Genomic DNA, 21,187 nt, shown 5'->3' on the forward strand with positions numbered 1-21,187 from the left:
TATTTTTTTTTTTTTATTTCCCCTGCCCCTTTTGGATTTCCCCCCCCCCCCCCCCCCCCCCCCCCGACTCGCAAGCCTAGCCAAAACGCTCTTCGAGTGTATCTCTAAGTATGGCGGCGTGCTCATCACAGCCAATGATTTAATAACGTGGTTCTCGTTTGAGGCAATGTACGAAGTCCTATTTGGGCAAGATCTTATTCTGATGAAGACTCGTGGATGGCATGCAATTATCCGTCATTGTGACAAGGGCTCTTATAGAGGGCTTGGAACTTGGTCATATTCAATAATAATCTACTAGGGGTCTCTAGGGCCTTGGTTTTCCCCTTCTTTGAAGTGGGAGATTCCTTGGGCTATTTATGCTCCTTCAGGCCTCATACAATCTATGACTCCCTTGCCCGTTGGGCCTTCATGCCTTAACTGTTGGTTTCTCTTGCAGCCAACAAATTGACCTTATCCAATCGCTTATAGCCTCATTCTCTGCCAGGGGTAGTATCGGTTATGTTCGGCCCTGGAGTCTTGGCAGACTTGACCGTGTGACAGTCATGTAGATAATGCCTTCGCGCTTCTCGAGCTAGTCTTTGTCGCAGACTGGATCACTCACTTGGGGTGTGAATTTGTACCATTTAACGGGGAGGTGCCTGATCGGTTCTGTATGGTCGCTTTCTGTGATGAGCATATGAAAATATATATGATTGTAAGGATGATTCTATTGGAATTAGGGAGGCAGTACTATTTCAACTGATTCCTCCTGAATCTAGCCTCATCTCCGTCTGCCTCACTTGAACTTATAGCGATACTACTCGCGCCCCTCTGGTCGTGGCCTGCTGGTATCTTTGAAAATACCCTGAACATGCCGACAACATCCCTCGGAACGTTGTCATACCTGAGTTGCCAAAACTACCAGTCGGCTAGTCTGTATTGTGTTAGAGAGGTTGCTGGTATAGTATGTATCTAACTTCCTCTTGATCTTCTTCTTTCAGATAATCGATATCTGCGCCCTTAGATAGAAGTAATTTCATCATTTCTGCCCCGTGGAACCCTGTTAAGCCTTTCAAACACGCCCCTAACGGCCTTCCAAGTTTTCCACTGTTAGCATTGATATCTGCTCCACGATCAAGAAGAAGCTCTGCTATCCGAGTTTCATCACTAACTACTGCTGCCGCAAGCGCGTTTCCATACCTGCCTCCGGTCGCGTTAATATCTGCTTGACGATCAAGAAGAACCTGTACCATCTTATAATAACCCTGGTATGCTGCTACAGCAAGCACGTTCCCGAGATCGCATCCAATGGCGTTAATCTCCGCTCCTTGATCAAGTAGAAACGTTACCATGTCGATTCGGCCAAAAGCTGCTGCTTCTGTGAGGGCAGTGTCATATACGTCTCCGCAGGCGTCAATTATTGCACCCCTGTTCAGAAGAAGTTGGGCGACGGGGATACTGCCTTGCCCTGCTGCCAATGAAAGTGCAAACTGCCGAAACAGTGGCCAGAAATCGTATTCGGCTAGCTTGTCATACATATATTCCAATGACGGCAAGTTTTCGACTTCGATATAACGCTCCATGGAAAGTTCTAACATTGCATATTCCACATCTGCACCCTGTTTCTGAAGAGAATGAATAGTCTTCTCTTTACGAAGTCGAAATGCCGGCCAAAGTCCTCGGTCTAACGAACGAATTCGCCCTGGTGTGTATCGTGCGAACATCCGCTCTAAGAAATCATCGCTGCAACCTTCAACCACGTCAGCAATGATATTAGTGTTTCGCTTATCTTTGCTATAAAGAAAGCTGCTGACGAGGCGGCCATTCTCGAGGGTTTGATTCGGCTTTCCTTTAAACTCATACTCCAAGAAAAGCTTGACGAGATCGTCAGTGCATGCGTAATGCATGGGGTGTTTCCCCTTGTGGTCTCTTAGCTCTAGAATGTGAGCACAGAAGCCTTTTATAGTTTGAGCCCACATAGCCCACATAAGCTCAAGAAGGTCCTTTATGATCTTGGTATGTTTTGCTTGGCAGGCAATATGTAATGCTGTAAGACCCTTGTAGTTGGAAATTGTAATATCATCGATGTCAAAACCCGGTAAAAGAGTTGGTACAGACTCAGGGCCTCGCATGAAGGGGGATAAACCGAGGGATATCATCAAGAGAAAGGGGCTAAAGACCGTATTTTCTCTGCCGTCTTGGCGAAATAATGGAAGTACTGCGTTGTCTACGAAATTCGCTCTTCGGAACCATGATTTCGTCTCGCGACACGTTGTAGTGAGTAATAAGCCTTCCAGGCTAGGCTCTGCGTTTTGGCAAAGGCTGATGAATCTTTCCATTGATGGACCTTGAATTTGGCCAATACTGCAGTGTAAGGTCCACATGTCAAGAACATATTGACCAAAGTGCGCGGAATCAAGCCCGGTGGCTACCATGCGACGCCATCCGACTTTGACGGGATCTTCCACGTATTTCGATCGTAACATTCCCCTCGCACATGAGCCCCAATCGATTAGATCGATTTGGTGACAACTCCATATAGGATGCTTATGTTTTTCGATAGCCTTTATGACAATATCTGTTAGCATGTGGCGACATTCGCGCTCACAAAACATTAGATCAACAGAGCCTTCCTTCTTCAGCTCGGACACGAATATCCTAGCTGAGAGGTGTTCAAAGTCTAGACCGCCGCTATTATTCACTTTAAGAAAATTGCAGTAGACACCTTTGAGTTCGTCGAGCTCAAAGGAAGCATCGGGATTGGCGAGACAGACAGCCTCCAGAAGTTCACTCGGAGTTAGGGCACGAAAGGCGCCAAGCACAATTTGAAAGACGCTGGTCTGAAGGTCCCCGTATTGCTCGCCCCCGGCGATGTTCCAAAGGGTCCTGTATGCTTCTCCTAGGCGATATTTTGAGGTATCGGCAAGGTTGTTATTATCAATACCTTGGCGTTTAGCCAATTCGGTTAGTGTCTTGGGGTTTTCTAGTTCGGCTAATAATTTCTGAGCATATCCTGGCTGTCGTATGGGCTTCTGGTTAACTGGGAAGAATATTCCTAGCCAAATCTCTACCCAGCGAAACCTGTGCCACTTATCAGTATTAGAAGGATTTAAAAGGCGGAATTGAGAAAAATTCCACGCACATTCCATCAGCGGTTTTATGTAATGCTTCTTCCAACCGGTTGCGGTACACGCTGCCGCCGGAGCCAACTGTTGCAATCTTAGCGCGCCTGAACATGGGCTTATAATCTTGTCCAATTTTCCCATTGTTCATCTTGGGTGACACGTACAGAATATACTGTTTCCCCAAGTGCTGTTGTTTTTTGACTCTATCTGCTCTCTGATGAAGTCTTTCATGTCTTGGTCCGCATCTGGATTGACAGGGTTAAATTCGATGGCGTCCTTCGAATACTTCTTAACTTCGACGTGAGGACGTGATGATATAATAAAATAGGGGCCGTTTGGTGGCATTGATAGACCCTCTATGAACCTCAGGAAGGTATCGCACTCCTTGCATTCGTCAAGCGCGTCAAGAACCAATACGATTTTGACTTTACTGGACGCAATCAGAGTTTTAAGGAGCGGCTCCCAAGTCGAAAGTACAGTAAAGGATGTATCTACATGATTTCTGTTTTGGAAGAGATCTTTGGCGGGATCGGCCACGCTACCATCACTATTCCACGCTAAACGACGGCACAGGGCTCGAATAATGGTCTCGTGGGTAGGGCCGGTCGATTCCTGGCTGATTCCGCTAGCGTAGCAGTAATAAGGCACAAATTTGACACCGGAAATCGGTCGCTCCTCGAAGTGCGAGAGGATCCGGCACCTTTTTGACTTTTGCGTTAGTAAGGGGTTAATTGCTTAGCTGTAGCGGTGATGAGATAGATTAAGATTGACTTACATCAATGTCGTCTTCCCTGTTCCCACTGGTGCTTATTCAGTAATTTCATAACATAAGGCAGCGATATAAGTACTTACTTGATCCCTTGAGCCAGAAAGCCCGGTTTGTTGCCTCCCCGTGGCTGATTGCGCCTAACCACGAATTGAATTCTTTTGTTTTCAGAAACCAGTCGCCAGCTGTCGATGAACTAGCATGAATCCCTACTTTTTCTTTTATGAATTGGTGTTCAGGTTCGAGATCCTTGCTTCGATCCCTGATTTCATCGAGAATTGCCTTGTTGGCATCATTTCTCTTTACTGCTAACTCTGCTTGATTCTTCCAATCGCTGCATTGTGTGTTCGTACGATCCAGGTTTTGATACGCTAAATTCCACTCCAAAGAGCCAGAGACGAGTGTTGCTCCTAGGATACTGTAAGCAGGATCAGTAACTAAGGGTGTCAGAGAACGCACCAGCACGACCACATCTAGTCATCCCGCACTTATAAATTTCTGAAATCAGCCGAAGACAATCAAAATACAAGTAGCCGAGCTTTTTTTCTATCTCCCTTATCTTCTCCAAGTTCTGATCGCCTTTAGAGAATTGTCTGCTTAGCCCTTCTAGATCAGCTTCACCATCGATCCACTTGTCAATGAGTACTTTCACTTTTAACATCATGCTCATGGCTTGATCGCGGGTCTCCGGGTTGACTGTTTCAAGGCAGAGCTATAGGTAAGAAATCAGTCTCTCGTGATGTACGTTACTAACAGCACGCTAGGATACTAGCCTACCTCGACGGCAAGAAAGACTCCAGGGATGATCAAACGCGCGATTCCGTGTGGATCTAGATTGCTTAGAGTCGTCGCAATACTTCTTACTGCCTTGAATGACGGAAGGTACGCTTTGACCTGACGAAACCGTTTGTGGTCTGGGAAGTTCCTACAATTGTTTAACCAAGTCTCCCAGTCGTCGATAGATTGTAATTTCCCGAATAGCGCAATACGGTCTTTCATTATTTCGTAGAGATCGGGACGCTCTTTAGCAAAGCGCTGCATCGATCGGCACCATATTGGACTCCTGTCATCGCCAACACCGTTCGTCACTTTAACGTCTATTTCAGGCTCGGTGTCGCTAATCGTTGGGTGGGCTCCTGTACCCAATACCGGGTCTTCGATCGATGGGTCGTTGTCGATTAACGGTTCTCGTAGTTGCCCGATTGCTCCAGACGGTTCAGCTGATTGACCAGGAGTCTGAGCGGCAGGGGTGCGGGGTCTGGCAACCAGTCTTTTAGCTATCTCCTTGAACTCCTTCAAGCGACTCTTGCCAGAAGGCATGTTAGCCTTAACACGATCGAACTAATAGCGATATTATAGGTACAAGATGCCAGTCATGGACCGATGCCGTTTTGTTTGGCGACGATGAAGGGTAATGAGATAGGTAGCAGGGTGTGATAGTGTCGTGCTAACATTGTTAGGAATTCTCTAGAATGTGGCTGATGTTTGGATGTAACCTTGTGGCGGCAAATCTCGGGCGTAGGCAGGCCTTACAGATCCTGCAATACGCACGAGGGATCAGATCAAGATACTGTTAAATGCATTAACTAGTTAGGTTTTATCTTAAGAATAATTAAATAATATAAAGCTTTAATAGCATTTATAGGGTAGGAATAGCCTTACTTTTAAACCTTTTTAATGTAGGCTAAGAAGTTCTAGGGGTATGTTAAACATGGGTAAGGCTTACCTAGAATAGTCTCTGACGTTCCTCTACAGCCTCACATAACCTTGTACGATCTCCAGCGGTTAGGCCGCCAAATATACAGCTATATAAGGAACCTTCGAGACCTACTCAAGGTGATCTAGATAGTCAGCGCATAGGCCAAAATAGAGCTTCATTTCTGGCCCTGTATGTGCCCCGCCAACGTCCTTAAAATATACCTACGCCCTTACGGTGCCTATGATGTCAACTGGTGATGCTGCGGTAGTGGGCCTTATATAGTAATTAGTACAAGAGTCGTGGATTTCTTGTCCACGCCTGTACCAATTCAGATTATCGGTCGGCAGTAAACGATGTGCTTTTATATACCCTGATGTGCTGATTTGTCTACCATATTGTCAGGTGATATAGTCACATAGACCCTAGGGGTGGCTGTATTAGACCTACTGACTATATAAAGGGGTGTTGGCCCCCCCTTCGAGGGTTAGAGGGTTCAGGATTCAATGAATAAGCAAAAACCCTGCCTTACGACCACCCCCCCTGCCTACTAATTACCCAACTTTTAAAGCGATTTTCTTAATAAATATGTTATTCGCGATACTTTTTTTAATATTTTTAATTAAATTTATTATTTCTAACCTTAATAACCTTTTTTATATCGGTATTTTTATATTTTAAAATGTATTAATTAGTAACTTTATTAATATATATTAAATAATTATATAATTTATGTTTTACCTTTTATATATATGTTATATAGATAAAGTTATTATTAAAACCTATTTTAATTAATTTTTATTTAACTTTAATGTTTTTTTAAAGTTTAACTTTTAATACTTTAATCTTTATTTATAAAAATATAATAATTTTAACCTTTTTATTAAAGGCTTTATTAACCTTTATAAAAAATAACCTTTATAATAAATTATTAAATAAAGGGAAAGTTTAAATTAATTTTTATATATTAATTTATAATTATTAACTTTTAAAAGGTATTTTAATTATAATTTTTAAAGCTATTTTTAATAAATTAAATATAATAAATTATTTTTTTATTATAAATATTAATATTATTATTTTTATAATACCTTTTTTTTTAAATATTATATATTTTAAAAACAATAATATTTATTAATTTTTTAAATATATTTTAATTATTTTTTATACTTTTTTTAATATATTTAGCTTTATTATATTTTTATATATAGTTTTATATATTATTAATATATTTCTTTTTAAAAGCTTTACTTTTAAATAATTTATAAGTATTTTTTATAATTTATTTTTTAGCTTTTTCTTTAATAAATTAAAAACTTTAATATTTAATAGTTATAATATATAATTATAATAAAGTTTATAAAATAAAAGTTAAATCTTATTTAAAAGATAAGTTTAAAAAAATTTATTATTAATATATAATTTATAACTATTATATATTAATATATATTATATATTATTATAATAGCTTTAAATATAAAGTATAAAAAAGTTTTATAATTACTTTAATATTATAAAATTATTAGTTTATTTATTAAATAAATATTTAAAGTATTAATTTTTAAATAAGCTTTAATTTTAATTTAAAAATTATTAACTTTATATTTATATATCCTTTTAAATTATTAATAATAGTAAAATATTATTAATAATATTAATAGTTTTAAAAATAATAATCTATTTACTTTTTTTAATAGCTTTTTTAAAAATTTAATATAAAATAAAATTAATAACTATTTAATAATTATTATTAATATTTTATTTTATATTTATTTTATTAATATTATAAAAATAATTAAAAGGAATATTTATAATTTTTAAAGCTTTAAAATAATTAAAAAAAAAGTTAATATTAATTATTATTATATTATTAATATATATATAATTAATAAATTATAATTTAACTAATTTAACTTTATTATTTTTAATTAAAAAATATATATATTATTCTTTTTTAAAGCTTTTATTATTGTTTAAAATAATTAATATATATTTAATTATAAGTTTAAATTTAAAAAGTAAAAGTATAAAGCTTAGCTTAATTTATTTTATTGCTTAATTTATTAATTAATATTTATAATAAGTTAATAAAGTTTAAAGGTTAATATAGGTTTATTTTTTAATAAGAATATTTTAAAGCTAATAATATAAGTATAATTTATTAATATTTTAAATATATATTATTATTTAAATTAAAGTTTTAAGTTAAATTATATAAATAGTAATTATAATATGATAATTTTTAAAATTAAAAGATATAACGATAAAAAGGAATTAATTTTAAATAGAATAAGGGTAAAAAGTTATCGTAAGACCTAAACGCGGTTGCGTTATTAAATAGTATTTAATTAGGTGGTTGGGAGTTAAAGCGCGTTTTAGGGTGCCTAGGGCCCTGGTCGTGACGGGGGGTGGTTGTGAGGCAGGGTTTTTGCTTATTGACGCCTATACCTACTTGACTGTGACTGACCTTCTACTCACTCTAGGACCAACCACTCTGACACATATAGGCCAAAACCGCTCCCCGAAAACAGTCCTCGAAATAAGACAAGTGATATCCTCTTGCAAGGTGGCCTGTCTAGGGAAACAGTCGCGGCCCTCTCGTGCAGTGACGAGTAGCAGTGATTGGATTGCGAACTAGAATTTCCCCGGTGTTCATGAAATTGTGACAGGGCTTCGGTTCGGTTATCTGGTCGAGGAACTCAAGAAAAACCCAGGTTCAGTCAATTCGCAAGATGCGATGGGCCGCACCGCTCTGTTACGCACTCGTACCTCTCCAACTCCCACAGGACAGAGATCATCACGTGACGTTAACTATTCGACTGTCGCGGCTTTTACGTTATGTTTGAATTTGTAGAAGTGTATACCTAAACGATATACCACGGTGCAGGTCAGAGATACCAATTCTCCATACAAAGTTCTCTTGAACTAGAAGTAGCTGTCGCTATTAACAAGAGGAAATGACCGTGGGGCTAGGTGTGGCGCTAAGACAGAAAGGAACGGTCAAACTCAATTTAGAAATCGAGAGTTGCCGTCGTATTGCTCAATATAATTAATTAGGATAGCAAGGGGCTTGCCTCGCATCAAGAGGGCGCTCGTTGTCTCTATCATAATATGGGTGTGTAATACAAAAGCGGCCTTCATCTCTCATAGATGCACATGTACCTCGGCCCATTGTTAAACTAATGCAACGACATCGGTCTCCTTGATACTAGATATGATCTCCGCCGCTCTCTCGTGAATCTCAGACTCGGAGTATTTTGGCCACGACAAAAATTCCGCGTATCCTTTTCGGCGATACCTGGTCTGTCCATCGCCCAGATCGATATGCTCGAGAAGGAGGGAGCACATGTGGAATCGGCCATCATCGATCTTTTGAGTGTAGTGGGGTATTGCTATGAAAAGTGGAAGAATCTCTAGGTCTCCTTGCTTATAGAAATTATTCTCCTCTTTGTTGTCCAACCTGTAAGTCATAGCTTGGTAAAAGTTCCCTTTTGTCACCTGCACTCGACGTAGCGAAAGACTAGCATGCCTGAGGGGCGAAACAAAGGGGAGTGCCACCCATTTTATATCAACAGCTTCGATACTCGCTTGCCAGATCACATGCTCTGAGAGATCTTGGATAAAAGAAACATGGTTGATATCTATTTTCTGCCCCTGCGGGACTGATGTCCAGGACCAAGATGGTTGCCCAGGTACTCGGTCCACAACCGATAGAGAATTTCCAAAAAACCAACACATGTGAAACGGGAGGTCTTTTTTCCACATGCCAAGTATTGGCTCATCATTCGTATGCCACTGCCAAAGAGATATGACGCCAGCTAGCGATGGCAAGACATCGTCCGACTTGGTAAATTGTCTTTGAAAAAAGGCCCTTAAGATACTCCACCACATGTCCACGTCGGTGCTAGTTTCATACTGTATCGCGGACTCGAAATGAAGGAAAGGGTTTGAAGGTTGTGTGCTGGACCCTCGAATGATGCTGGAAGTTAATGTGCGCGAGAGTTCACCATCCTCGGACTGGACCAGGTGATGACATTGCCAAGTCATATGCCGTGAACAAAGTAAAGCACCCGCCGAGCCAGTAGAATCTCCTGAAATATCCATCCTCGCTTGTGGATAGGGAGATCTTTCAGACCTTTATTTGAAGTGCCAGCTTTTCGGAAAAATAATCGCTTCCTTGGTAAGCCCTGTGTTTGAGCTGGATTATCGTATCTAGAGTTAGGAACCGGGGGAGAGAAAAGCCTAGAGGCTCCCTGAAAAGAATTATCGATGCCAAGTCCATCCGCAGAGCTTCCAGCCGAAGCCGCGCTAATGACTATATCCGCACAGTGGAAGATCGAGGCCATTTTAGCCGCCTCCCTTTCCCAGTCATCAATGTCATCTTGGACAATACACAGGGAATCGATCCATAGGAACTTGTAACCCAAAAGCCTAGTAATTCTGACAGCGTCCCTGAAGGACCGTGACAGGAACTCAATTCGAAGACCCTTTTCATGTTCCGTAAGATTGTCCTTGGTTGTGCGAGTAGGACTACCATTCTTTCCCCACTGCATGTTTCATTAACAACGGTAACCTAACTACTTAACTAGTATCTAAGAATGAAAGCAATAGAAATTGGAACACATACGCAGTGACTTAAAGCGAGGTACTTGAAGCTGTCACCAAGAACATACGGATCAATGATGGCGACATGATCCATGTTTCCATTTGGCTTAACATCGACCATACGTGCTGGCAAAGCTTGATGTTGCGAGAAAAATCTCTGAGCTCTGCATTCGATATGCTCGGCCTCACATTGTCGTAGCCACTCATGACCAGTCGCGATTCGAATCTCCAGGCTTAGATGATTCATACTGGACCATATAGGCCTACGAACAAGTGATCTAGAGTCTATTGCAATTAGCCGAGAGCACTGCCAAATAAATATTCGATAGAATCCAGCCAACCTTTGTCCTCCTTGACCATAAGCAGGTGAATAGAGATAGAGACATCCGCGGGGATTGCTTGTGTTGCCACCTGTTTTTTGGGTATGGATAATGACGGGAATTTATCGTCAGGAGTATCTACGCAAAACACACGTCGTTTTACGGTGCTCTTATTAACTAGCTCGCCAGCTTCGATGACATAGATTTTAGTATCCTGTTTGGACCTCTCGAGAGCTTCGCGCTCTAGATGTGTAGCCTTGTTGTTGATCCATTTTAGTAACAGCCGGCAAAGGGAGCAATGACCAGCGGAATTCATTAAGGACAATAGTGAAGGATGATGGTCTACATGAAATGGTTCAGAATTCCAATTAGTCACTAATTGCTCGCAAAATATGCACAGCGTGTCTTCTCCCCGGTCAGGCTGGAAAGGGGTTAGGAGGCCTGGAAATAGCGCAGAAGACATCTTAGGCCGTAGAGAGCGACCGTTCGAAGTTATTTTAGTATGTGCAGGGAAATCTATTGGTCATTGAAGCTGAGCTACCAACTGATAGAAGCGCGATACTGTTATTGAAAGGGTCAAAAACCGAGCTCCACGACGCATAGAATCTGCCTACAGCCTGATCATGCAAGTCCGAGAGTAATGCCTACAGCCTGACAGTGCCAAGAAATCACAAGAGTATGGCCTGACTGGACCAATGATCTCAACCCCAGCTACAGCGGCGTCGTGAATTCTTGCCATATTATGACACACAATACCAGAATCAGAGTTGACACTCTTGTTTTATCTACTCTATTATAATTATGTCATGTATTTATTAAGGGCTATATTATGTACAAAAGTTTATGCGTTTGCTTAGAGGGTAGCTGCACTAGGAGCACTCCTAGCTTAGAAAGCTATACCTTTTTTCTCGTCAACACATGACTTTACTAGTGGTTGCAAAGTCTTTCCGCAAGGCGCATCGCGTCACTTCGTCTTTGGCGTGCGATTTAAAAAAAACCAGCTTCCCGACGGGGTAGGCAGTCCCAAACAGGCAGAGAACTGCTTGAGCCGTGGCCAACTAAATGGATGCGCTGGCGATTGTCCTTGCGATTTTGCGCCTCGCTCGGAAACGCGATCCGCCCCAAGGTAAGTGTCAAACTACGCCGGTCATCAAACCCATCGGCTAGGGCTTGAAAGAGCCGCTGTACGCCGCGCGTCACGACGTTGCTGAGACGAACGAGTCGCTCGGTTCGCGGTTTGATGCGGCAGACGTCAAGTGTCGTCTCTGTGGTGTAAGTGAGATGGCGGGGCAGAGCACGGCACTTCCCGACAGCCGGCGCTAACGAATTGATCCAGGTCTTGATCAGTGCTGTTTATGTGGAGGGATCGAAACAGGCGTCGCTCGACTGCGCTCTGCTATGCTCACGAGATGGTAGCGTATTGCGACTGCGGCCCCTGCCCTTCTAGGTGCGACAGGATGGTCTCGATGATCTCTGCAGGTAATTTGTCCATCTCGGTGAGAAGAAAACGGTGAAACTGATGGATTGGGAGTTGGGATAGTCTGTCTCTGTTTACCTACCTAAATTACCTAGGTAGGTAGGCAGCTATCTATAGCGGTGCGGGGTCCCTTAGATATCCTTCGTTGCAGTAGCTAGGTACTTAAGTCTGCCTGGCTGTATGTGAGCTGCAGTGCCCCCAACAACTCCCAAGTCTCTGCATCAGTTCAAGATCTATCTGTAGAGTTACGAAGTAGGATCGTATTTTCCGCCGGATCCTTACGGTGAAGCTCGAGAGAAGGGCGGGAAGATTCATGTGCTGAAGTGGGTTTTGACGAAATTGCAGATTTTGTAACAGAGTTTAATATATAGAAGATACTAACAGAACTGTGAAGCATAGAAGCACAGAATACATTCGTTTTTAATAACGGAAGTTTCAATTGAGGTTTGTTTGCTTTAGTAGCCTGTGGCCGGTGTCACGGAAAAAGCGACGCCGTTAATATGGTGAAGGTATTAACAGTATATACGGCTCACACCCACTTCCACACGACAAGCTGGAACTCCGGCTTAACCAGTTTGTGCCCTGCGGGTTGGTTGAATCATTGCTAACAATTGGCATAGAAATATTCAAACTGACTTCATATTCTATTTCTTCTAGTTTTAGGGTTTAAAGCGGCGTATAAGTGTTAGCAAGACTGAGTTAGGAAAGCCTAGCGCTAGGAGGGCGACATTGAGAGCCGGCGAGGTCGACGAAGAGTAGTTCCGAGCCTTTTGATCTTCCTTCTAGAAGGGCTATTCGGCGTACGAGGCTTCAGGTCTTGGAATTTGCTGCTCCGTTTTAGCTGATACATCACCGGGTCTTCCTAGTGCTCTCAGCCCCTCACTGAAAATCTTAGAGCGTTGCATCCCTGTTATCTTGAGTTTTGGGTTTGCGGTTAGCTTATGGGCCATACTATTGCACAGGAAATCTTGGAGTGAGAACTCAAGTTTTGCTGCAGTGACAACCTTTCCTTTTTTATTCCTTGTCTCATACACTTCAGTGAGGCTTATCCCGACCATAGTTCGAACAACATGCCTAAGACATACTTCCAACATACAGCATGTGAAGCCTTTTACTCTAATATTTGGGCACAAGTATGCCTCGGCCTTTAATTAGTTATATCGTACATTCTTTTAGTAATACGTTTCTCCGTAAGAACTTCACAAATTGTGACACGCTTACTGAGGAATTGCACTTTGCAGTATCAATCAGTTGACGAAATGTATAAACTCGGACATCAGTTCAGATATGTGAGAAGGAAGGGTATATTCTATCTCTCAAACAAGGAAGTGATCAATGCCTCTCATCATCACCTCGTCATAGCGATACCAACCCCAATGTCAAGAAAGATAATGTAGGCTCTCGCTCTCTGTCTATCTATATACACAACAAGCACCATTTCCCTGCCCCTATCTCTAGACCTGGCAAGATACACACACCTACACAACCCTCAACACACTCTCCTGTCTATGCACCTTCATAAACTCCCCATCCATGATCCCAAAAACATATACCTCGCCCACCAACCTATACACGACATCTTCGCCCTCTCCCTCACCCCCAACCCGTCGAAACGCAAACGGCACACAAGAACCATACGGAATAGCAATCGTATCCGCAACAGCAAGATCCGTCGGTCCGAGACCTACATACCCATTATTCGACCTAAACGGTCGTCGCCCAACCATACGGGCCATGGCCATAGTGTAAGGTATACTCGGGGTAAGGCTCAATTTCTCCACCCCCTCTCTCACTTCCTCCTCTATCCCCTTATCCATCTCCCGCGCATCATCCTCGATACTTTCAGTCTCGGCTGGGAACAGCGCCTCATAAGTCCGTTTATACCCCTCCACCGCCAGCGTCGACGCCCGGACAAGCGCGCCCGACGCAGGATTAACCTCGATGTCGCCGACGGGGATCTTCGCCAGCGCGACGGCGGCTTGCTCTGCGAAGTACGGCGAGTTGAGGGATGCTGTTGATTCTTCCCAGAATTGCTTGATTTCCGAGAGATATGTGCGCTGTCGCTCTTTCTCGTCTTTATCGCCATCTCCAACTTCATCTTTACTTGCGTCTTCTTTTGCTTTTGTTTCGGATTCTGATTCTGATTCTGTTGCTACTTGGTACGGCGTCCCAATCTCCTGCACTTTATCCACAACGGCCGCTTTCAAGGTGATCTGGTTCGACGCGCTGAGTTCGGCGCGGTAGAATCGCGAATCAGCTGGTCCGCAGGCATTAAACGGTCGCTCTGAAGATGACAACGTCGAAGGCGGTGGCGGCCGCATGTTCCCCCAATCTATCGCCCATGACGTTAGATTATCTCCTGCGGAGAGTGTACCCCGCGCGAGCTGGAGGACGCGCGGATGCTTCTGGAGAAACGCCGCCGAGGTCTCGGCGTATACCGCGTCGACGTCCTTGTGGTAATCTACGTTGAGCCCGAGCTCACTGATATCCGTAGCCAGACACGCCAGCGCATAGACCCTGTCGCGCGGATCGCTGACGCGTAAAGGCAGCTGAGTTTCCGCGTAGAAGCGGCTGAGGAGCGTGAAAAGGGGACTATCTAGCGCCTTCAGCCACGAGTCTGCGTCCCTTCTATACTCATCGCGTCTCCCAAGGATGCGCAACGCAGGGGACTGCGAAATATTCGACACTTCCTCACCGCTTAGCACGGTGCTCTGCGCGCTCGACGTAGCAGGGTTCATGGCCGCCGCGAGCCATTTCGAGTACGTCAGATGATTAATAATATGATCCAAAGCCCGCGCAGCGGAGTAGAAATGATCAAGGGGCAGAGCATGTTTGCCACAGACGACAAGACCCCTATGCGACAAGCACAGCTCAACAAGAGACCACAGATCCGTCCAATAGTCGCGTTCCATGAGAGCCTTGAGCGGTGCGCGAAGCGAATCCAGCTCCTGCTGCAACTCCAGCGGCTCTTTATTCTCAGCCGCGCTAGAATGCACGAATCTTGCCGGCAGCATCTTCTGCACGAGCTGGTGTCCCAACTGAGGCGTCCAATTCGCTATGAACGCATTGAGCGTGAGCTGTTCGTCGGCAAGGCGTCTCAGGACTTTCATCGCCTCGTCGCTTCTATCGCTCGTCGCGCCCAGATACACAAATGTCTTTTCCGCGGCGGAATAGATCTGCGCTAATTGGGAGACCTGCACGGATTTCTCCCTCTCGTCCTCGTCTGCGTGGTTGATGCAGAGCGCGTCGATCCAGACGACGACGGGCTCCGTCTCCCGCTGCAGTTGATGCAGGACCTCGAATAAGCCCGTGGAAGCGGGCACGGGGGCGCCGTTCACGAAAAGCGACTTCGTCTCATCTGCCGCGTCTGTGGGGTGCCAGCGATGAGAGACGACGGTGAACTGTGGGCGCTGCTTCAGATCCGCGAGCCTCAAGAAACAATGAATCGAGTCGGATGTGACTTCTGGTCTCGACACGGTGTATTGGTGCGGCTGGATCGTGAGCAGACGAATGCGGCCGTTCTTTTCCTTCAGCCTCGTCTGGAGGTAGAGGTGCTGCCCCCAGGCTACCGGCGACACCTTAGCGGCTTCTTCTTCACCCATTGTCGCTGTGCAAGGTACGAGCTAACCCACGTTCTATTTGGTCTTTTCTGCCTAGAATATGAGCGACATAGATTGCAAATTAGAACTATCTCTCACAGAGCTACCGGCGTCACCCTTTATGAGAGGTTCAACTCGCCACTGTGTCCGATTCTGAGTGCTGATCTTCATGAAGTCTGTCTGCCTAGGTAGGCAGTTAACAGAGAAGTCGTAAGCTGCAATAAGCGGCTAAATTTTGCCGATATTCATCACAAATACCCTTATAACAAGGATATCGTCAGTCTGAAGGCTGCGTCGTCCTAACGCAGCCACAACTCTTCGTCAGATGGTAGGTAATATTACCTAACCATCGTCTCTTCTTATAAGAGCATTCATTGTTGCCTCCACGTCAATCCTTCTGTGCACCCACAAGTCAATTACTAATAATAGAGAGTGTGCGCTTCATATTGCACAATGTACCTATTATGGAATCACCTGATCCGGGGAAGATCTTCGCTGAAGAGATCCCGAAATAGAGCCAAGCTCTTTATGCTGACATAGCATTGAGCAAGTGCAACCTATTAATAGTTCTAGCGTACCCTGATATGGTTAGGCCCCCAACGCCCTAAGCCGCCTACCTGTACAACCCTCTTTGTACAGCCTAGTTGTTAGTTAGGTAAGGGAATAGATAACCTCGAGTGGCCATTTGATTCAATGAGTATTTCTTGTAGGGAAGACTGATCTTATTGAAAGGTATCTCGGATTGGATGACCTCTTGTCGATACGTCATGCTCTACAACAAGTCGTTTTGAACGATATCGAAGGAGGTATCTAGATAGCTACCTCAATATATGTGCAACCCACTACCCGAATACCTACACTCACAATCAATATTTTCAACCTCAAAGCCTCATCGCATTAATTTGATTGGGGTTCAACTTATTTCATTAAAATCTTATAATGCCGACGACGAATCAACAACGGTATTAATCTCCTCTATACCCACATCGCCAAATATTATATGTATACCGCGATGTCGAAGCGAAATATAAGAGCAACGGGCCCAGCCAGCCCAAGCACGAAAGGTTCAAACCCCCCAAATCATTACCATCCATCTTCATCCCCATCTTCCGCAGCCGAGTCCGGAAATTCAGCATCAGAGAGCCCTTGTTCTTCATCATCATCTTCGTCCCGCTCCGCTCTGTCATAGTCCTCAGATGAACCCGGCGACCCGCCTTCAGGAGAGACTGGGACGTCGGAGCGGAACTGGCGCAACCGTTCCATGAGAGACATTGGTTTTGAAGCTGGTTCCTCCTCGTCATCTTCATCTTCGTCATATTCATCCTCTGATACATCCTCTTCCTCACCATTGTTGACTTCGTCTTCGTCTTCTTCTTCATCGCTATCCAGCTTGGGCCGAGGTCGTCTGCGTCTTTTAACTTTGGTTTCTTCTTCTTTATCCTCCTCGTCTTCACTATCTGGAAGCACGGTGCGTGTGCGTTTCTTTGGCCGGGATGCTTCTTCCGCCTCGGATCCAATCTCATTTCGGTTGCCATCTTCGTCGTCTTCACTGTCCGAAAGTACGACCCGAGCGCGTTTGTTCGCACGCCTAGGAGGTCCCGTAGCAGGCTCTTCATTACCAGCTTCCCCATCATCTACATCGTCCGAAGAAATAATCATACGCTTGCGTCGATCGGTTTGTGTTGTGGGTTGTGGTTCCTCTCCAGCGGATTGCTCGTCCGACAACTCTTCTTCGGATTCATAGTCGTGATTGACAGCGATAGTTCCCGGTAAACCATCAGCTGCTTCATCATGACTGTCCTCTTCCTCGAGTGGCGAAAATCCATTGAAGACATCAGGATCATCCTCGACTCGTGTGTCATCATCAACCATGTCTCCATTTAATATGCTTCCATCCTCGCTGGGTTCTTCGCTTCCTTCTGAGGAATTGTCGACGATGAAGCCATCCAGTTCATAGTCATCTGACTCAGACTCATAGAAAGATTCTCCTTCCGATGATTCAGAAGACGATGGAGACGCAGTACCAGCTTTAGCCGCCTTATCCACCTTCCTTGCGCAACGTCGTTTCACCTTCTCGTACAATTCGATGCCGCTGTCAAATGAGTACTCTACTAATGGCCATATAGGAGGGGTGCTGATTTTGGCCATGGCTGGATATTGAAGCACGCACTCCTCGCCAACGCAGTCTGCCTTGTTTTGGTCCAGATTCGGATCAGGCCAAGCATACAATATCTTGAGCACTTCGTCTCTATAAGACAGGTTCTCTAACATCTCCATGTAGAACTGCTTGGAAGACTCTGACACTGACCATGTCAGATCACGACGCTTGACTTCGTTTGCCTGAAAGCAGCAAAAAAGAGCACTGAGGTTTTCGAGTAGAGGCGGAAGACTCTCTAGGCCAGGAAATAAGTCGTCGTGAGAATCCGGATCAATAAAGGAGTAGTCAAAGGCGAGGTACTTGACTTGCTGTAAATCGGATGCGAAGTTTCTTACATCTGGAGGCTGCTGTTCGCGAGGGTGGAGGAGGATAATGTCGTTGGCACTATTGAAGCGGATGTCAACATACCCACGTTGTATCCGAACGACATTTGGGTAGTGTTTTAAAGCTATATCACGAGATTCCTTGGAAGCAGCGAGAAGCGCCCGTGCTGGGGCGGTTTGCTCTGCTAAGAGCGCAGACTCCCATATATCGGGTGTGGGGAATTTGACCATGTTCAAGGCTAAGACCCTTCCCTTGGATTTCAAGTAGGGATCAACAGATTCCCAGATCATGGCACGAAGCTCAGCCGGTAAGCTAGAGAACTGCGGGAAGAAGTGGAGGTGGTTATCAGAACGAGCATCATCCTCATCTTCGTCTTCGTCTTCACCATGGCCATCAGATTCTTCTGCTTCCATGTCAAATAGCCCCTCACCTCTATCTGTTTCCGATTCATCGGAGTCCTGGTCGCTGAGGGACTCGACAGTATTCCATGACAGATGGTCCTCACTGTCTGATTGGTCGGACATGGCAAAAGAGATGCGCGAATTGCAAAGTCGCCAATGCCAAGACCGAGCTATAGTACCGGTACAAGAGGGAAATGGGATGAGGAGTTGCCCAAATTGTTGAAACAAGAGATGAGAGAGATGGAAAAGACGGCATGTAGTTGCGCGGATGAATAAGACAGACACGGTCTCACGTCGTTTGATGAGATGAGATGAGACGGCTGCCGCTGCCAAAGTTTAAATTGTGGCTTAGTGTACTGGAACGCTACAGGTGGTAGGTACCTACCTACCCCAACTTGTCTCATCAACTGTGGCGACCTGAACAGCCGGAGGCAGGCACAGGATCAGTACCTATAGTAAGTATTTACAAGTCGCAGCTAACCTGGCAGGGGCTAAGATGTACCTACCGAAGCCACCTAGGTTAGGTACCTTAGGTACCTAGGTAGTGGGAGGGACAACTGCGCCACAGCCAAAACACACCTAACCCAACCACTATCCTCCACTGAAAGATACTGCCCACGATGGTATGATCAGTTTACTTCAAGTCTTCGGCTGCTCGCTCAATCCACGACTCTCTACATACTAAGAAAGACACAGCATACAGCTTCAGTTAGTTTCCCTTACGTGCGCACTGAGCGCCTGACTTGAGGTGATCATGGAGCTATCAGTTGCCGCAGCCTAGGGTGCACAATCAATGATTCTTAGGTAGTTAGCCTCCGAAGCTACTCACCGGCGATAAGTAGTAATCTGCGACAACACTGGACGGTATTCATCTCAGGCATGTTCCCTTCAGTGCTACAACTAGCACTATAGGAAGCATGTCGTAGCTATCTGTCTAACACTCTTCTCTTGATGGGTATATGTAGCTATAATCAAATAACATAGCCTATCCTTACGAGGCCCTCGTCGTGTATTTCGCACCTTCAAGCCTATCAAGCGGCCAAAATAGGAGAACGCAGACGCTGTATCTAGCTTCTCATAACCGCTGACAAAGATAATCCCCGCCGTCCCTTTTTTTCTCTGAACGATGGTCCTTGTGCGTCAAGGTTTGTTCTCGAAATGATGAACTCTAGGTGCCCGCTCGACTTTCCAGCCCTTGCCATTCTGAGCCGGAAGCGGCGACGGCGTCGACGACGAACTAGCAGCCTTATTAGCCAGCTCTCGCTGCTTCGCTTCTCGAACCGTGTAGCAGCGCAGGACACTAAGGTAGAAAGCGATCTTGCCACCGAAGTCCCATTGCCAGGCAATCCACTTCTCCTGGCCCGAGCACAGACGGTACTGTTCGGCGAGGAGCACGAAGCGCACGAGATGGTCCGCCAGATCCCAGTCCTTCTTGTATACCTTGGCCTTGGCCCGCCGTGCGGAGGGAACATCGCCTTGCTTAACGGCCTGCAGGTCGAAGAAGAGGTCCTCGGCAGCCCAATAAGCCTTTTCTTTCACAGGATCGCCGTAGTAGTGTCGCGCGAACTCGCATCCGAGATCCATCATGTTCGGGGAGCTGATGAACTCTTTCAGCGCGGTCTGGTCAAGCTTGTACCGATGCGCCACCTCGTTCTGCGATCGTTCTAGCTCGTTCCACACTAGAGGTGGCTTTCGTTAGTATTCTGCGGCGCAAATGACATCGAGGATTGCATGTTTTGTCGATTGCTTCAGACCATATTTGCCGGTAAGGCGGGTTTGGTAGAGTAATGTAATCCAGGGACCAACAACACGTAGGGTCGGGGGTATCAAGCTTGTCGTTCTGTACTTACAGATACCCTCAGTAGTCTCATCCCAATCTTTCTTTAAGGTCTTGGTTCTCCAGCGAGAGCTGATAGTACTCTTTGCGCTCTTCTGCGAACCTGTAGAGTTCTGGCGCATGGCGACGAGGACGTCGGGTCGCTCTAGTCGACGATGAGAGGTGTCAGCGCCGGGCCGGAGGTTGTCGATTAGCGCAGCGAATTCCGACACGGTCTCCTTAGCATCGCGAAGATCCTCCATTCTATCTTGCGTTTTGGTTGAGATGCTGTCATATGAGATTATGTAACCGGCTTTGAAGTTCAAGCTTGGGCAGCTTTACCTTAGGTAGGACACGTACACGGGAAGTGTATATGAATATGGCGAGAGAGGGACGCACTGGTATGAATGTTGTATCTTCTGTGGGAGACCACCTATGCATAACTGACGCAGCTAACGTATTGAGTTTGAGTCCGTTGACGAGCAGCTACTTGATATCATTCAAGGTTGAGTGAGGCGTCGCAGGAGAAACAAGCGGACATCTCTGGAGGGATCGCGAATTGAAGCGCTTTTGAGTGTGTGTGGCATTGTGTGACTTCTTCCAGGCGACGGCGATAAGCGCCCGTTTGTCGTGTAGCACATTTGTCTACCGTTTCCTGGGAATCTGCGTCACCGTGCTTCGCCTCTCTGCAGCACCTTCTTTCTTTTTTTTCTACAACACCCGCCCGTGCAAAAGTACCATCAAAGTACAGCTTGGTTGTAGACATGGAAGAAGTTACTTGGGGATACCGACAAAGTTTCTGAATATGCACCTACGCATCATCAGCACTGGACAGCCTCAGGTGGTTGACCAATACTAGCTCACTTTCTGTGGCTGTAAGCTGCCCTTCTGTATAATCTTGATTGCAATGATTTAAGTGTG

General features: G+C 44.9%; 5 protein-coding genes across 5 annotated transcripts; all 5 read right to left on the bottom strand.

The window, feature by feature from the left end:
- Positions 1-482: 482 nt before the first annotated feature.
- F5B22DRAFT_610279 (uncharacterized protein) lies at positions 483-5,449 on the bottom strand. Its single transcript, XM_047975188.1, has 8 exons — positions 4,648-5,449; positions 4,330-4,582; positions 3,957-4,280; positions 3,880-3,904; positions 3,269-3,804; positions 3,122-3,188; positions 759-3,060; positions 483-694 (listed from the first exon to the last, which is right to left on the bottom strand). Exons 1-7 carry the CDS (start codon positions 5,188-5,190, stop codon positions 924-926), a joined length of 3,885 nt encoding a protein of 1,294 aa, XP_047829965.1. The 5' UTR covers positions 5,191-5,449; the 3' UTR covers positions 483-694; positions 759-923.
- A 2,767-nt stretch (positions 5,450-8,216) lies between these two features.
- Positions 8,217-10,954, bottom strand: F5B22DRAFT_656621 (heterokaryon incompatibility protein-domain-containing protein; the record flags this gene model as incomplete). Its single annotated transcript, XM_047979974.1, has 4 exons — positions 8,217-9,583; positions 9,637-10,113; positions 10,194-10,456; positions 10,513-10,954. 4 exons carry the CDS (start codon positions 10,952-10,954, stop codon positions 8,741-8,743), a joined length of 2,025 nt encoding a protein of 674 aa, XP_047829966.1. The 3' UTR covers positions 8,217-8,740.
- Positions 10,955-13,236: 2,282 nt separating this feature from the next.
- On the bottom strand, positions 13,237-16,168 carry F5B22DRAFT_610291 (heterokaryon incompatibility protein-domain-containing protein). The gene has a single exon (XM_047975189.1). The coding sequence runs from the start codon at positions 15,568-15,570 to the stop codon at positions 13,447-13,449; it is 2,124 nt and encodes a 707-aa protein (XP_047829967.1). The 5' UTR covers positions 15,571-16,168; the 3' UTR covers positions 13,237-13,446.
- A 325-nt stretch (positions 16,169-16,493) lies between these two features.
- Positions 16,494-19,081, bottom strand: F5B22DRAFT_226456 (uncharacterized protein). The gene has a single exon (XM_047969799.1). The coding sequence runs from the start codon at positions 18,571-18,573 to the stop codon at positions 16,651-16,653; it is 1,923 nt and encodes a 640-aa protein (XP_047829968.1). The 5' UTR covers positions 18,574-19,081; the 3' UTR covers positions 16,494-16,650.
- On the bottom strand, positions 19,046-20,645 carry F5B22DRAFT_226463 (uncharacterized protein). Its single transcript, XM_047969800.1, has 2 exons — positions 20,301-20,645; positions 19,046-20,129 (listed from the first exon to the last, which is right to left on the bottom strand). Exons 1-2 carry the CDS (start codon positions 20,527-20,529, stop codon positions 19,591-19,593), a joined length of 768 nt encoding a protein of 255 aa, XP_047829969.1. The 5' UTR covers positions 20,530-20,645; the 3' UTR covers positions 19,046-19,590.
- Between the last annotated feature and the right edge of the window lie 542 nt (positions 20,646-21,187).

Source organism: Xylaria bambusicola (assembly GCF_022495145.1).
Source record: "Xylaria bambusicola strain CBS 139988 unplaced genomic scaffold F5B22scaffold_26, whole genome shotgun sequence".
NCBI classification, from domain to species: domain Eukaryota; kingdom Fungi; phylum Ascomycota; class Sordariomycetes; order Xylariales; family Xylariaceae; genus Xylaria; species Xylaria bambusicola.

Excerpts from the sequence above, each read along its gene's own strand:
- F5B22DRAFT_610279 (XM_047975188.1), bottom strand. The coding sequence starts at position 5,190 with ATGCCTTCTGGCAAGAGTCGCTTGAAGGAGTTCAAGGAGATAGCTAAA. Across the intron at positions 3,905-3,956 it reads TTTCTGGCTCAAGGGATCAA|TGGGAACAGGGAAGACGACA; the intron begins GTAAGTACTTAT and ends AATAAGCACCAG. Across the intron at positions 3,061-3,121 it reads CATAAAACCGCTGATGGAAT|GTTTCGCTGGGTAGAGATTT; the intron begins GTGCGTGGAATT and ends TAAGTGGCACAG.
- F5B22DRAFT_610291 (XM_047975189.1), bottom strand. The coding sequence starts at position 15,570 with ATGGGTGAAGAAGAAGCCGCTAAGGTGTCGCCGGTAGCCTGGGGGCAG.
- F5B22DRAFT_226463 (XM_047969800.1), bottom strand. The coding sequence starts at position 20,529 with ATGGAGGATCTTCGCGATGCTAAGGAGACCGTGTCGGAATTCGCTGCG. Across the intron at positions 20,130-20,300 it reads TGAGACTACTGAGGGTATCT|TGTGGAACGAGCTAGAACGA; the intron begins GTAAGTACAGAA and ends AGCCACCTCTAG.
- F5B22DRAFT_226456 (XM_047969799.1), bottom strand. The coding sequence starts at position 18,573 with ATGTCCGACCAATCAGACAGTGAGGACCATCTGTCATGGAATACTGTC.